At 40.2% G+C, this 16,735-nt stretch overlaps 1 protein-coding gene across 1 annotated transcript in view; it reads right to left on the reverse strand.

Moving 5' to 3' along the window:
* Window positions 1–16,144, reverse strand: part of Chmp4c (charged multivesicular body protein 4C) — a 29,004-nt gene extending 12,860 nt beyond the window's left edge. Inside the window, exon 1 of the mRNA XM_047558891.1 lies at window positions 15,806–16,144. Coding sequence (XP_047414847.1) covers window positions 15,806–15,995 — 190 coding nt within the window. The 5' untranslated portion in view covers window positions 15,996–16,144. The remainder of the gene's footprint in view (window positions 1–15,805) is intronic.
* Between the last annotated feature and the right edge of the window lie 591 nt (window positions 16,145–16,735).

Genomic DNA, 16,735 nt, shown 5'->3' on the forward strand with positions numbered 1-16,735 from the left:
TGGTTACAGAGGCCTCTCCTGGAAGGGAAGGCAGCCCACAGCTGCATGAAGAAGCGAGAATGCCAACAGGCAGGCTTCCTTCCACGGGAGGGAGCAAGTGCACACCTGGGGACTTTTAAGTGGCCCAAGATAGGCTTAGCTTCTGGCATGGAATATTTCTAACTCGAGGCAGTGGTGACTGTCCTTCCCACCCTCCCTGCATACTGTGGAGCCCATGGTTACCTCAGGCTCTGCTATCTCTCTCTTCAGGTGTGGCACCACCATTAAACTTTTACTGAATAGCATTTACACTTTATTTACAGAACAGCTCTTATTTGCTTAACCTGCCCTTTAGAAAAGAAGTAAAATATTTTTTCTTAAGTCAATTGGCTCAAAGACCTTCCTACAAGATCACACTTAAGAGAGGCTTACCACACTAATGAACAAGTTGTGTAAGGGTTTTCTCTACCACACAGGGAGAATGGCCAGCTGACTCTCTTTTTTGTCCCTCTGCCTGTGGATCCACAGCTATTGCTGTATCTGTCACATTGCATTGTAATTATTTGTAAAATCTGTTCTGCCCTACCTCTCCTGTGCCTAATTATAAACGTTTGATGAAAGAGAGCGCATCTTAGGTCTCTTTTTCTCCAGCATCTTGTCCAGTTCCTATGACTTGGTCAATAAAATACATAACAAAAAGGAACATTTACTGAGCATTTTCTATATGCTAAACTGGTGTTAAGTGCTTTGTGTGCCTGATGCAATTTATGCCACTTAACCCACATAAAAACCTCAAGAGTACATGCTACTATAAGCCAATTTATAGATGATGGAATCAATGCATATCAAATGAATAAATTGCATAATTTTGTGCCCACCATACAATAACAACATGGTACATTGAAAAGAGTATGGACTTCAGGACCAGAGTGTGGACCCCACTTCCCAAATTTAACAGATGTGTCACTTAGCTGTTTTGAGCTTCAGTTTGTTGCTCTGGCAATGGGGATTAAATCAGGTCAGGGAATTGTAAGAACTGGGATCATTTATATAGCTCCTGTGAACGACGGGGACATGGCAACTAAATATTACTATCAATGACAGTGATTTATATAACATTCTTACTAAGATTGTATATCCTATTTCTGATAACCCTTGAAAACAAATTTATTTTTTCAGTAAAACTCACCATAACGGGCACACAATATTACAAAAAAGCTGTACATTTCAATAGGTACAGCAAACTATGGTTTCCAGCAGTCTCCTAAAAAGCTGACCTGCAGATACACATCTCCACCCGACATGGCGGAACTGGAATGTTTAGAGCAGGTCTTCTCCCCCTCTTGCCAGGCTGTTCAGTGCAGTGGTGCCCACTGACCCAAGAACATTTCTTTCTAGAAATTTTTAAAGTTCTCCATTAAAAAATATACCATATTTGCTAGAAAAAAATTGTAGATTTTTTTAAATTAAGAAATAAAATTTGGTATAAAGAAGTCTTGGCGCCTCCAGACCTAGATTTTAATCTTACCTTTACCACTTAATAACTGTGCATAATAATCTTAATGTGTACCCTTAACTCTCCTTACTGATGCTCCTTCACTGGAATAATAACCACACCTGGAAGATAACAGTAGAACATTGTACTGTGAAACCGCCTGCTTCCAAATCTCGGATCCTTCTATCTACAGCTATATGGCTTTAATTGACTTGCTTAGCCTTCTGGTTAATGGGAATATAACTCACTCAGTTGTGAAGGATTAAAGAAACAACACAAGTAAAATGCTCAGTGCCTGGCACACACCAGTAATTACTAAATATTAGGGATCTTCACCATCATTGCCATTTCCTTCACAGACTGTCAGAACCCCAAAGAGGAAGCTACACGATATGAACTCACCCTTGCAAATGGTAATTATTAATAAATTCTGGTTCAGGCACAACTTTATTTTATTTTATTTATTTATTTTTTTATTGTAAACAAATGGGATACATTTTGATTCTCCGTACACGGAGTAAAGGCATACCATTCGTGTAATCATAAATTTACACAGGGCAATGTTGTTTGATTCATTCTGCCATTTTTTCCCCCTCCCCCCCAACCCACCCACCCCTCTTTTCCCTCTATACAGTCCTTCCTTCCTCCATTCTTGCCCCCCTCACTAACCCTAATCCTAAACCTAACCCTAACCCTAACGCTAACCCCTCCCACCCCCCAATATATGTCATCATCCGCTTATCAGCGAGATCATTCGTCCTTTGGTTTTTTGAGATTGGCTTATCTCACTTAGCATGATATTCTCCAATTTCATCCATTTGCCTGCAAATGACAGGCACAAATTTTAAATGCCTATGTTAACATATGGTTTCTGCCTCTCAAAATTATTTGGGAGAAATATGAAAATTCCCCCTGGGTTGGGATCTCAACTTACACTTTAATTCCCATATTGCAAATTACAGATTGGCCCGCCCCAGAGTCCCACCTCACACAGAGCCAGGAAGGTGATGAAAGTAAGTGAAGCAGGGAGAGGGTCAGGAAAAGGACCTTCTTTCTTTTCTCTCTTGTGAGAGAGAGAAATGTTTCTCTACTGTGACATTAAAAAACAGTGCCAGGCCAGGCACAGTCACACACACCTGTAATCACAGCGACGGAAGCAGGAGGATTACAAGTTCACAGCCAGCCTCAGCAACTCAGCAAGACCGTTTTCAAAATTTTTAAAAATTTAAAAGGCTGGGGTTGTGGCTGAGTGGTAAAGTGCCTCTGGATTCAATCTCTAGTACAAAAAAAAAAAACAAAAAAACAAAACTAGTGTCAGGGCATTGAACACTGGCCTCAGACTCAGGACCTTAAGAGAAGGAGTGGGGACCCAGAGTCCAGGGAGCATAAGAATGATCTAATGGAAGCAGCACCACTAGGCTTCCGTCTGTGGCTGCCCTGCAGACCTGCTGGCCCAGCCACCCACATGTTCAAAAGAAACAAGAAATCTGGATTTACAAGCAAAGTCCCCCAATTTTTAAGCGCTCATTTAAATGTTTTCTTTAAGTCCTGTGTAGGTAAAACCAATGACTCCTGTATGACTGGATCTCACATTTACTGTGACTTTTTTCAAAGGCATGCAACAAATGCTGCAAATCAAGCATGGCTCCTGATATGGCAAAGGACACTTTTAGAACCATGTGGTTTAACCTGTTTGGAAGGTATAATTAAATCTTCCAAACTCCCAGCACATGCTTTTAAGCAGCTGGTGAGACGTAGGCAACTTTCTTTCTAAAACAAAAGAATCTATTGTATCCCTCTGTAGTGGAGAAACACCCAAGGGTTTTGTCTTCTCACATAATAGTGACATCCCTCCAGCAAGAGAGCTGCAGAACAATGTGCTGTATGTTCTCCTGCTAAGGTGATACATGAGAGTCTTTACTGCTGTCCACTGGGGATTGAGAATGAAATGCAAGAACTATCCACTTCAACCAAAATAAAACCAATCCTATGCAACTTTACTGCCAAAGGAGGAAGACTTTCAGTCATCTGGGCCAAATAACTTAAAATAGCAGAAAAGGGCTGTAGTTTCATTGCTTGTATAATGGGTAGGAAATGTTGGTTTTAAAGGTCAGTCTGTTCTTCTATCATCTAGGATGTATAAATGTGTGCATTGCTAATCCTGGCAAATAGGAAGAACCTTTCAGGAGCCATTATATCCAGTGATTATAGACAAACCTGGTCATGAAATATGAAACTGCATGGTGACAGCTCTTCTCTATGGGAGGATGAGCCCTACGGAAGGACTAATAAATGAGGGTCTGAAGATTAAGCCCAGTTATGAGAGTTCCTAAGACAGCTATGTCACAGATAATTGGTTATGTCATCTTTTGTTTTTAATTGGGGAATCTCATGATCAGGTTTTATTTGAGGAAGTTTACTGTAAGCCCTGTTCTTATTCATATACAAATCGCTTCATAAATTAAGTAGTACCTCCCATTTATGGTACATGATTTTAGTTTTCAAAAAGCACAATCTGAATAAGTGTCACAAACATTTCACAAGTGGGATAAAAATAAAATCTTTCTGTTCAAAGTCACAGGTTAGATTGTAAACAGCTGAGGAAATACTAGAAAATTTTAACAGTCATTTAGCCAGGGACAACCCATTATGAATTTCCCTTATTTGTGCACAAAGAATGTTCTTTATTCATTCATTTCAGTCACTTTAACACATACCTACTGAGGATCTACCACATGCCTGGCACTTTTAGGAACTGGAGGAACAAAGAAATAAGATGACAAACTCAGAAAGGCAAAATACAAAACAGGCATTCAATTGCTTATTCACTATGCTATAAGCTTTTATTAGGGTTGTGGGTATAGCTCAGTGGTGGAGCACTTGCTTAACCATTCAAGGCCCTGGGATGGATTCCTATACCACATTAAAAAAAAGAAGCATTTATTAAGCACCTACTATATAATAGGCACTGCACCCAAGGACACTAACATGCATAAGTAACATTCTTCATCTCAAGTTATAGTGAGAATAATGAGAATATACACAGTACAGTTGATACATAGAGAGATTTGAAATCAACCTCTCTCTTTCTCTCTTTCTCTCTCTCTCTCTCTCTCTCTCTCTCTCGGGAGTAAGGGAAGGCTTCCCAGAGGAGACAATGTAGATAAAGCCTGGTGACTGTCTACGCATATACTCAATACATTGATACATAAAAATCATGATCTCTTTCCTGTGAGGTCGGAAATTAGGCGACTATAGGGAGCAAAGCTGAGCGGCTGGAACAAAGACCAGCCCGCCAAAGGTGACCAGAAAGTTCGCAGCAAGGTGGATGGAAAGTTCCACTGACCCTTCACACCCACCTGTCACTCAACAGGACCCCCTCCCATTCTAGTCTATAAAAACCCTGGGCAGCCAGGGCCACGTGCGATTTTCTCTGGGTCCCTATACCACAGGGGTCTGGGAATTTCGCCTGAGAGCCAAATTCCAATAAAGCTTGCTTCGACCACTTTCTGTCCCATTTTATTTGTCTCCTAACTGAGCCTGCCAAGCCCGCCGAGTTTACATTTGGTCCTGCCCGCCAAGCCTGCCAAGCCCGCCTTGGGCTTACATTTCCTACTGCAAATCTCATACCAATATGAAGTTTGTGGCTGAGATATATTGGACACCAGGAACTATAAACCTCACAAATAGAGCAAATCGCACCAGCTTGCCACACCAGCTGAATCTTATATATAACCTCCATATTTTCAGAGGTCTCACCAATATTAAATGTCATGGAAGGGTAAATAGTAAGCTAAAAAAAAAGACTGGAACACAACAATGATATATGGGATTATACAATGGCAAGACAGATGCCTGAGAAAACAGTAAAAGGGAATGAGATTGGAGAAGCTAAATCAAAGGTTTTCTGAGGAAAGAGCATTTGGAAGTGGAATATTGCAGTAATCCCACAACTTTGAACCTCATTGTGTATTTTAAACCATGATGTTTGATTAATATTACGAAGCACAAAAGACAAGCTGATCAGTGCCCTCCTCCTTCTACAGATGTAGAGAACAAATGAACAAAGGAAATTAAAGTTATTTCCAACATTAAAGATGCTCATCTCTTCATTCTAAATAGTTCACAGTTGCTTTTGAGGAAGAGGCCATTCTTGCTGTCAGGATATCATACAGGAGAATATTAGAGTAGGTAAACCCCAAGGGGAAGCTCATGATCCAAAAATGCTATCAACCCTGAATTGCAAAAATGGAAGAAATGTAGCATAAAAGACTTATTTTAAATACCCAGTGAAATTCTCATCCCTTATAATTAATTGCTGCAGAGGTCAATTGCCAGGCAAGTGGAAGTGATCTGTTATTGGAACAACATACCAATACATTAATTAAAATCTACTTGATATTCTTTGTGAAAACCTAATTAATTATTTGACACCAGGCAGAATACATAACTGATTGAATTTTTTTAACTTGCTACTAGTATTATTCATAACCTCACAAATTGGTACCCTTTGCAGACCTGCTGTCACCTAGAATATAAGAAAAACAGTATGAATATGAAATCAGCAAATGTTAAGAGAAAAATCAGAAATAGCTACTTATGCGTATACAGGCTAGATGTGTACTTATGATGGAATTTATTCTACATATGTAATGTTATTTACATGTACATATTTAACATGGTTCTATTTTCTAGTTGTTGAACAAGTTCCTTGTTCATGTGATGCAGCAATAGTTTGCAGCATGTACCACACAGTGCTCCATCACCTGAAGTTCAGGGACCAACAAACCGTATCCCTTTCAGGTCTCACTGTCTATGACTCTATGGCCACTCCTTTGAGAACTTATGGTCAACAAATCTTGGAATGACTCAAGATGACTATTAGTATTTTAAACTCTTTAGAAATACACTTATCCTGAAATTAGTGACACACTATGCTATACTTCAATTCTTCAAAGACAAGTGACACCCAACAAATCAAGATAGTTGTCATGAATAAAAATATTAAATATTTAAAGCTCACAAAATGATATAACATATACTCTTCTATATGTGAATCTGTGGGAGGGGTGGGGTTCTGGGGCTTGAACCCAGGGGTACTTTACCCCTGAGTTACATCCCCAGACCTTTTAATTTTTACTTTGAGACAGGATCTTGCTAAGCTGCTTCAGGCATTACTAAATGGCTGAGGCTGGCTTGGAACTTGTGATTCTCCTGCCTCAGCCTCCCAAACTGCTGGGATTACAGGCAGGGGCCACTTTGCCAGCTATATATACAATCTTCGAAACATATACAAATGAGTGTAACATAATCATGATTTTCTTGTCCCCTCCACCCCCACTTTCTCTTTCTGCAGTTAACAGACTGGAACTTTTGAATTATGGTAATATTTCTGTTCAAATTCCAAGGTTATATTTACTTTCACTCTGTATGTGTTACATATGTGGAAAGAAATGATATAGTTGGGTGTGGTGGTATGTGCGTGTAGTCCCATACCTACTCAGTAGGCTGAGGTGGAGGATGTCTTAAGACCAGAAGTTCCAGACCAGCCCAGGTAATATATCAAGACTCCATTTCAAAAAAACAAATAAAAATTTAAAATAAGTGGTAATGTAAATAGCATGCTTACTGAGCAAGGCTCATAGAACAATATCACAGCCACAGAAAATACAACACACCCATTATGACTATGTAGCCTGTAACACTGTGAAAGGATCAAAAAGATTCACTAGGAATTACTTAAAGAAAGAACAAAAATCCAAAAATGCTTGTCAAACATTGGGTTGCATAGTTGTTTTCTCTAAATTTCTATTGAAGACTTTATTTCCTTTAAGCTAGATGCTTGACATTAAATTGTAATTTTTAAATTGAGGATTTAACTTGGAATGCAGGGTTCCCAACTTTTCATAGAGAATGAGCTCCTTTTCTTTGCCTGTAATTTTGGAATCACCATTCTTGCTTACTTGCTTTTTTGAGTGTGTTTTCTTCTGTGGGTAGTGATTACGGGGTTGGTATTTTAAGGATATGATGGAGGTTGCACAGAGGGATGGAAGTGGGGCCTGTCCCAACCTGAGGGGCTTACCTAGGGTGTTTGTTAGAACTTCTACCAAAGGATAATCAGAAGAAGCAGGGGAGACTAAAATCACCGGTATTGTGTACTGAAAGCACTAAACTGATTGCATTTACTAAGGAGGATGATTGAGAATGTGATTTAAAAAATAATAAATCCTCAATATTAAATTAAGTATTGTGATAATTAAAAAGGGCAAGTACAGTCACATGCAATTAAGCTTTTTACAAAAACAATACCAACATAGTTCACTCATGCCTATTTCAAACCTGACCTCCAAAGCAAAGAATTCTAAGTTTAAAAAACTGAGTATTAGATACATGATCTTCTAACTTGGCTGGAATACCACACATTTTTCCCTCCTGTTATCTTGAAAATTATCTGAAATGTAGTTCTAAATACTGAGAAACAAGCCAGCACCACTAAGAACACCTGTGGATGAGCTCACTGTACTCTTCTGCTACAGATTCTCAAAATCATATCAAGTCCTCTAACACTAGGATAGTCATAGGTTAGTAGTGAATTTTCTGCTTTATTCTATCTTATTTTGTCTGATTCAATAAACTGAAAAAAAGTCAAAATCAGGGAAAATTATATTCTTTTCTTAACATTAATATTTCCCAAATGTAGTGTCTTCCAGTCTGGTGGAATTTAAATGAAGAAGAATAATGAATGTTTCAATATTCATAATACTGTTCCAAATTCATTAAAGTTTTTAAAAAGTAAATGTACTGTTATGAAACATAAGAGTCCCAATTGCTCTTCTAGAAGTGACCAGAACGCATCAGTAAATTGTCAAAACCTGTGTCACAAATACTTGACAGAATGATTCTAAAGCTGCAATATTCTACACTCTAATTCTGAGAAGTTAGAAAATAAGACAATGATAACTAGAAGTTCATATGAATTCCCAAAGATGAAAAATGCCAAACTGTTTAACCTCACGGGCATCTTTTCTTTAGACGCTTATTCAAGGAAACTCCATGGACCACTTGCTGGTTTCCTAATCTAGGGCAGAAAAGTCATACAGAAAGTTTTGAGGACCACAGTATTGAAACTTACCCTCATCTCTTGAAATAGAATCTCCGACTGAGGCATTCTGAAGAGCTCTCTATTGAATGTGATGAAGCTAACACACTATCAGTTCCATGTGTGAGATTCACAAGGCACATAGGGCATTTGTGTCAAAAGGGGAAAAGTTGGAGAAACAAGATGATAACAGGTTGAAATGTAGGTCAGGTGTATTCATAGCTAGATGAATAACTGAACTCATTGAGTGCTGATCTAACATGCCATAGCTGAATCTTAGATGAAACATTGTCACTATCATGCAGAAGTTATCTTGGAATGAAGTCTCCAGTGGGGAAGCCATAAGGTTCTGTCCTTTGCTCTGTCTTATTTGATATTTTAACAAAAATCTCTGTAGCAACAAAAAAGATTGATTGTGGCTGATTCACCTAAAAGAAACAGATCATATAAAAGACAATAAAATTGGAATTAAAAATTCTTAATTTTAAATTGAGAATTTAATTTTGATTAAAATTTTTAACACAAAAAGAAGGCTTAATAGAAATACATGTAAAATACTAAATTTGAACTTGACATATTGATTGAGATGAGAGGGTATTACCCTGACTAGAAGTTTTAACTCTTTCCAAATCTAGTAAGGAAAAAGTAAGCCACATGAAAAGTCCATACAAACCGAGGACGTATTGACAGAGAAAAGGAGATAACAAGCCCAGGGCACTCTGTGCTGGTCAGTACCTAGGTGTGTGAGTGAGAGCGTAAGTCAATATAGGATCCTTGCCAGGGATCAGAGGGAGAGCGTAAGTCATTATGGAATACTTGCCAGGGATCAGAAGCAGTGGAGGGTAAGTTTTAAAATCCCAGTTTAAGCAAATGGTATTTTCAGGGCTAAGGCAAGTGTTTTAGGTTCTCCCACTATGGGCTGTCTACGTGGAGCCTCTGTTGTGGGGGATGGAATCTTGGAATAGAGGCTGCAAGAAGGAACACATTTCTTCACATTGCTGTAAACCTGCTTTTCTGGAAGAGAAAAGGGTCAGTTGATTGGGGAAGAGGACCTGGCCTAATATTCATTAATGATCCGGTTAAAAAAAAAAAAACTTATTTTCTTTTTTTCCCTCCAGGTACTAGAATACTGAGTATAGTACAAGATAATCAGATAAACAAAGGCAAACATATATGAGGATGCCCAGTTGTAATTTGAATATTAGATAAGTCTGAGACCCTCTGTAACTGTTTGAGTTGTACTACCTATAGACGTGTGAATGTCCCTAAAGAAACTGAGTCAGATAAAAAAAAAAAAAAAAAACTGAGTCAGGTGAATATGAGGACCTGTCAGAAGCTCCTTAACTATTGCTTCAGGTGTCTGAATGACAACAGAGAGGTGGAGAAGGAATGGGGTAAGGGAAGAAAACTGAGTAGAGATCAGTTGCTTGCAGGAGAATAGAGCATTGAAAAATAGTTCACAGGCCCTCAAGTGTGGTGGGGATCAGCATCATTGAGGTAGCTCTTCAAAATTCAGATTTCTGGACCCCACACCCATCCTACTAAATCTAGCAGATACTGGTGAGCAAACATTTTAATAAGCATCTAGAAGGAATGCTAATGCAGGTAATCGGAGAGCCACATTCTGAGAAACTCTTCAGAAAGGAGGTCACCAGGTAAGCTATCTCCCCCAGAGGACTTCTGCCAGGGTCCTGCTGTTACCTGAGCCACGCTTTTGCCCTCAGGGTTAGCTGGCTCTGTTGTGATTCTCTTCACACTGTAGTCCTTCTGGTCCCTGGTGAGTGAGGGTGGAAGCATTCAGCCTTATGATAAGTATAGTAAAAAGCAAAATCAAGAGACCAAGGAGGTTCTTCTTGCTGACATAAGAGTGGGATTGTACACACATCCCTTCTCCGCTGAAGACCGTGTCCGCAGCATGACTCTGAAAGCAAATCCTTCCCTGTCAGTCCACACAGCCCAAACTCCAAAGCGGGACAGCTTATTCAAGTAGAGGATGTCCTGCCTGGGCAACTCACTTCACCAGACACCTGATGAACTGGGGTGGGGAGGGTGGCCTCAGCACCAGATTTTCACTTGAATCATATGTAATGTTACCAAGGAGAGCTCTGGGCCAAATTTACCTCCTGTCTGTCTCAGCCTTTTCTATCAATCTATGAGCTCAGCAGGCTGAGGCCCACAGAGAGCCACAAATTGGATCCATTCCTTTTCACCTAATTACATATCTGGGGTTCCTGCTCAACGCTGGACAAGACAAGCAGCAGGGCCACGACTAGGTTAAGGGGAGAAAGAGGCAGGTAGGGCACAAAACGCAGGCAGCACTCACTCAGGTCACACAGGGTGTGCCCTGGACATCTCACCTGCTGCACTCTAAAGTGGGCCCTGGGGAGCAAATCTCAGCACAGTAAGGAGGTTTGCTAAGGGAATAAAAATTGGGAGATCAAGGAAAGGGACTCTCAGAGAAAAGACGGCTGTCCCACAAAAGAGATGCAGTAGATTTATTAAACATTATGCCAAGAGACAAAATTTGGGCCAATAAGTGGACTGATTTCAGCTTTAAAAAAAATGCAACTATTATATACTGATATTAATAGAGCAGTATACTAAGTGCTTTATACAGAAATGTCATTCATCCTCACCACTCTAAGGATCTGTTATCACTGCATTATGCAGATGAGGAAATGGAAAATGAGAGATACCAAGTGTCGGATTTAGGGTTACAGAGGTGCTATGTGACAGTCAGGGCTAGAATCAAGTCCAGTCCTGGTTACTCTGAAACCCAGGTTATTAACTACAACACCAAGTTATTTTATATCAAATTATAAAAGCTATACCATGAAATTGTACTTGAGCAAAATCCCTATGGCCATCTGTCAGGGATGCTATAAAAAAAAGACCTCAAAAAGGAATTAGAAAATTAACTTCTAAGGTATATTGCCAAACCAATGTGGCAGCAGAGGTTTGCAGTGTGCTAAGATAAATGACATCTTCAGCTCTGGAGGCCACCAGCCTGGGGCATGAAGACTCCAGGCCTGCTTGTCTTATTCCAGTGAAGCATATAAATAATCATTGTACACGGGTACATGGTGTGAAAAGGGTCAGGAAGCATTGGAAGAGTAAGAGACCTGTTTTTTCCTATGTCATTAACATGACAATGGATTTGGAGTTCTGATCCTGAAACCTGGCAATAGGCAGAATCAGCTGGAAGCACTTTTATAAAATCTGATGTCTAAACCCCATTCCAGGGAGTTGTTTCAGAATCTACAGGAGTGGACCCCAGGCATCCAGGTCACTTTACAATATAGCCAGAACTAAAAACTTCTGTAGGTGACAAGCGTTCAGAAAGGGAAAAAAAAATTAAGCAATATATAATGTTGCATTTGTACAAAGAAGACCACTAGCTGTAAAGCACATGTTATGTGATAGTGATCTGAAGAACTAAAAAATTAAATTCTGAATCTTGCTCCAACTGTTATTCTGTTTGTTTTGGTCCTAAGAATTGAACCCAAGGACACTTTACTACTTTGCTATATTCTCAGCCCTTTTTTTAAAATTCGTTCTCATTAGTTATACATGACAGCAAAATGCATTTCAACTCATTGTACACAAATGGAGCACAACTTCTTATTTCTCTGACTGTACACGAGGCAGAGTCACACTGTTCATGCAATCATGCATGTACATAGGGTAATAATGTCCATATCATTCCACCATCCTTCCCACCCCAACGCCTCTTCCCCTCGCCTTACTCCCCTCTGCCCAGTCCAAATTCCTCCATTCTTCCCTATCCCCTGCTTTCATGATGGATCAATATCAACATATCAGAGAAAACATTTGGCCTTTGTTTTGGGGGATTGGCTTATTTCACTTAGCATGATATTCTCCAACTCCATCCATTTACCTGCAAATGCCATAATTTCATTCTTCTCTAAGGCTGAGTTATATTCCATTGTGTATATATACCACATTTCCTTTATCCATTTATCTGTTGAAGGGCATCTAGGTTGGTTCCGTAGTTTAGCTATTGTGAACTGAGCTGCTATAAACATTTATGTGGCTGTGTTACTGTAGTATGCTGATTTTAAGTCCGTTGGGTATAACCCAAGGAGTGGGATGGCTGGGTCAAATGGTGGTTCCATTCCAAGTTTTCTAAGCAAACTCCATACTGCTTTCCAGAGTGGTTGTGCCAATTTGCAGTCCCACCAGCAATGTATGAGATAGGGTCTTACTAAGTGACTGAGGCTGACCTTGAACTTACAGTCCTCTTGCCTCGGTTTCCAAGTTGCTGGATTATAGACATGTGCCACTGTACCCAGTTCTAAGCATTACTCCTTTGGACCAATAAAATCTTGAATATCATGGTATTATGGTTGTCACAAAATCAATTTGGTTATATACACTTAGATTCTTTTTGGTAGATATTTAAGGTAACCCTTAAAGAAGATTAAGGTGAGGAAAATTAGCTATTCCTGCACTGCCTTGCTACAAGTTATAATGCAACCAAGTTTCTGACTTAATTCTGCATGTGCATTATTAAACAAGCATGCACTGGTAAGCAAGCAAAAACAGGTTGTCAATCTGTTTCACAAGCTCAATAAATTCCCAACTCTAGTCCTTCAGATGCTCCAAAACACATTATTTGAAAGGCTCACTGAGGCAGACAGTGACATTTCCTAGAAGGCGCTATGCCCTACAGGAGGTGCACTCAAATCAGAAATCCACCAGAACCAATGATTTGAGATCAAACCTCAGGTACCACCTGGTGTTAAGTTGTTACACATCTAGTAGATTCTTCTCACCAATTCATACATGGAAGACAAGGAAGTGTCTCTAAACTACCTTAGCCAATCTACAAATTGAGAATGCTTACAATAACACCAATAAGATCCCACTTTTAACACTTATCGTACTAATTTAGAGGTTACTTGTTTTTCCAGTGAAACTCCTCATGGACTTTCAGAATGCTGTCAAGGATTCTGTTGTACAGAAACAGTTCATTCAAGAACTATCTTCAATGTAATGCTAGCTGGTCAATCAGCTAGTAAACTTGACAATGTGTTAGCTGACCAACCATCTCCAGAAGCAAAGCTTTAACTGCACGTATTCTATGTAACTCTGGTTATAATGTAAACTACAACCATTCTAGCAATGGCATAAAGGACCATGGGAACCATTTAGTACTAAATATACAGGGCTTTAAGTTATTATGAGTGTGAAAATATTCTCAGTGGCTAAGAGAAGTAATTAGGTGTGTATGAAGTTATCTTATATGTTTGGGAGATACCGATATTAACAGTGTTTCTAATGCACAGGGCTGTGATTGAATTCTTTCCATAGTTTATATTATAGATGGCCTGATTCTAATCAACCTCTGATGATTACTTGCAAGGGTTACTGTAGAACCAGGCCTGGGCTAACACCTGTGAAGTTCCCGAGAATAAATGACGAAGAATGAATGGATTTTCTAACACCAGTTAGTGATTTGTTCTTCACACTTGCATCTGTAATTTCCCTGATTCAAGGAAGTTAGGTAGGTGCTCTTAGCATTGCCTTTAATTTTCTTTGTCTTTACAAAGTCAGCTTTTGACACACGTTGGTGAATCGCCAATTAGAGACCATTTCTGAAAAATTAATAAAACCCATATTATTTTACATCTGATTCTCTGAAAAAAATATACATATTTACTGGTTCCTTGAAGAAGATATTCAGTTTTTCTGATCATTTTAAACCAATATTTACTAAGCAACCACAGTAGACAAAGTTACATACAGATCCAAATAGATGACAAAGGCAAAAAAGATGCCTTGACAGACACTAAGCAAATGTCAGAGTACATATCAAACTGAGGAGGAAGGGTGGAGTAACAAATTGACCGGCAACATTTAAGTAAGCCATAATGGCATGGTCTCAATTTAGAAACTGCCATTTAATAACTTCCTAAAGCATTTTCTGACATAAAGTAAAAATAGAAACCACTACTTAGCTCTAAAACAGGCTATAATATGACCAAAAGTTATATGCAATAGAAGAGAAAAATGAAATTTGACCTTTTCATTGTCAGTAATAAGTGGCCATAAAAGTATCATGCACACATTAACAAAAAGAGGCAGGCTGTCAAGGTCAACTCCATGAAACACCATTCCTTTCCTGCATTAAACAATGGTAGCACCAGTAGGGTGAACTCAATCTTCCCAGGGATTCCTTATGACTAAAGAAGCCCAACTTGAGGACATAAATGTTTAGGGTTTGGAGGTAAGCAGAGCCCTGTTCTACCACTTCTATTTCTAGATCTGCCTGGTATTATAAGAACAAATCACTTCATCTTCTCACTGGGTTTTTATATGTGCCATGGGTATCATTTGGATCTAGTCCTATAGAGAAAGCAATATACTGAAGAAACCAATTAACTCTGGCAAAGAACAAAGGGTTCAAAGTGTGACAGGAGAACCAAGAATTATTACTGACTCAAAGTCCCTTGTGTGTGGTAAAAACCAGATAAGAAATTTAATATTTAATTCCTCAACCTTTTTTTTTTTTAATATCTCAACTACATAACATCCAACCAAAGTTTTGAGGAGCAAGGTAAGCCAGAACATACTAGAATATGCTTCAATGGAGATTTACATGAGAGTTCAAGTGTGTGATTTGTGATTTGGTAAACAAACACAGAAAACTTGCATGTGCCGTACTGGAGTGGGAGGGCAGGATTAGAGAGAGGGAACCAGAAGCAAAATTTAAGGGAGCACCAGAAAACTCAGTGTTCAAAATCAATAACATTTACTGCAATATTTACTAAAACTCAAAATTAATACAAACATTCATAAACAAAATCGCCCATTAAAAATTTTTTAAATTAAAAAGTGCCATACAGAACAATATACTAGTCAGATACCAGAAAAAAAGTATTAGTAATACCTATCATGTCTTTATTTGAACATTTGATTTTGGAGACATCATGGATTTTTGTATTAATTTCAAGTCTTTTAAATATGGCGTAAAAACATTGCTCATCTCGAGATTTTGGGAGCTTCCTTACATTTTGCCATCCAGGTAAAAGTACCTTGCTTAGATTGCCCTAATCACCTGGCCCTGGGGGCTAGCATCAGTTCCTAGAAAGGCTCTGAAGCAAATCCGGACGCCTGAGGGACCAGGATGCTGTGCGCCCGGCTGTTCCCAAGGGAAGGGCCAGAGGTAGGTGGGAGGGCTGCGGCCTGGGGGCGCGCCCCCAGCCTACCTCGCTTATTCTGCGTGCCGTGCTTCTTGGCCAGGGCGAGTTCTCTCTGGATTCGATTCTCCAGGTACTCTTGTTTCTTGCCCAGCATCTCCTCAGTCTCCCGAAGTCGGGCCAGGGCTTCCTGGGGGCTGGCAGCAGCCCGGCTCTTAGAGGAGCCTCCCCCTTTAAAGAACTTGCCCAACTTGCTCATGGTGTGGAGTTGGGGGTCGTGCTGTCCCGGGGCGTCTCCGGAACTCCCCAAGGATGCGCCCAGGGGACAGGGGGGCCAGAGAGTCCAGACCCAACAGGCGACGCTCCCGGGAATCAACAAGTTGTCGGGGCAGGTGACACACACTCCTGGGCATTTCCTGGCTGCCTGCTCGGCCCCGCCCCTCGGCGCTACCGGGCGGGGAGGGCACCCCATTTCCAGTCGGCCAGCCGGCGCCACCCGCCCTCTGGGAGTTGTGGGAGAGCAAAGAAAAGTTGAAAAGGGCAGAAAGACTGCGCCAAAGTTGCTGCTTGATCCACGCAGGGGACGCACGCAGGGATGAAGAACTGGTTTGTGAATGGCTCCAGGGGTCTTGTGCGGGACCTGAACACGTGTAAAACAAGTGCGTTTTGCTCACCTGGAGATGTAAAATGCTTCATCCATGCGTGTGTTTTGCGCGCGCGCGCGCGCGTGTGTGTGTGTGTGTGTGTGTGTGCGCGGGCCGGGGGGCGCTCAGGTCTTGGTTCTTGTGTATAAGAATACTCAAAATATTTTCCTCCAAGTGTGTGTCCTGTAGGTAGGGGTGTGTGGCTTTCAGGACATTATGATAAAGGTTTGTGAGCAAGTTAGGAGGTCCCGGCAGGTTGGTGTGTGCTTGGCAGCCGCTGGCATAAATATATCTACATTATCTTTACATAGCTTCTAGTGAGAGAAAGATTTTTTTTTTTTCCCTAAAGTCAGGA

This window comes from Sciurus carolinensis, chromosome 1 (genome assembly GCF_902686445.1).
Source record: "Sciurus carolinensis chromosome 1, mSciCar1.2, whole genome shotgun sequence".
Lineage (NCBI taxonomy): Eukaryota > Metazoa > Chordata > Mammalia > Rodentia > Sciuridae > Sciurus > Sciurus carolinensis.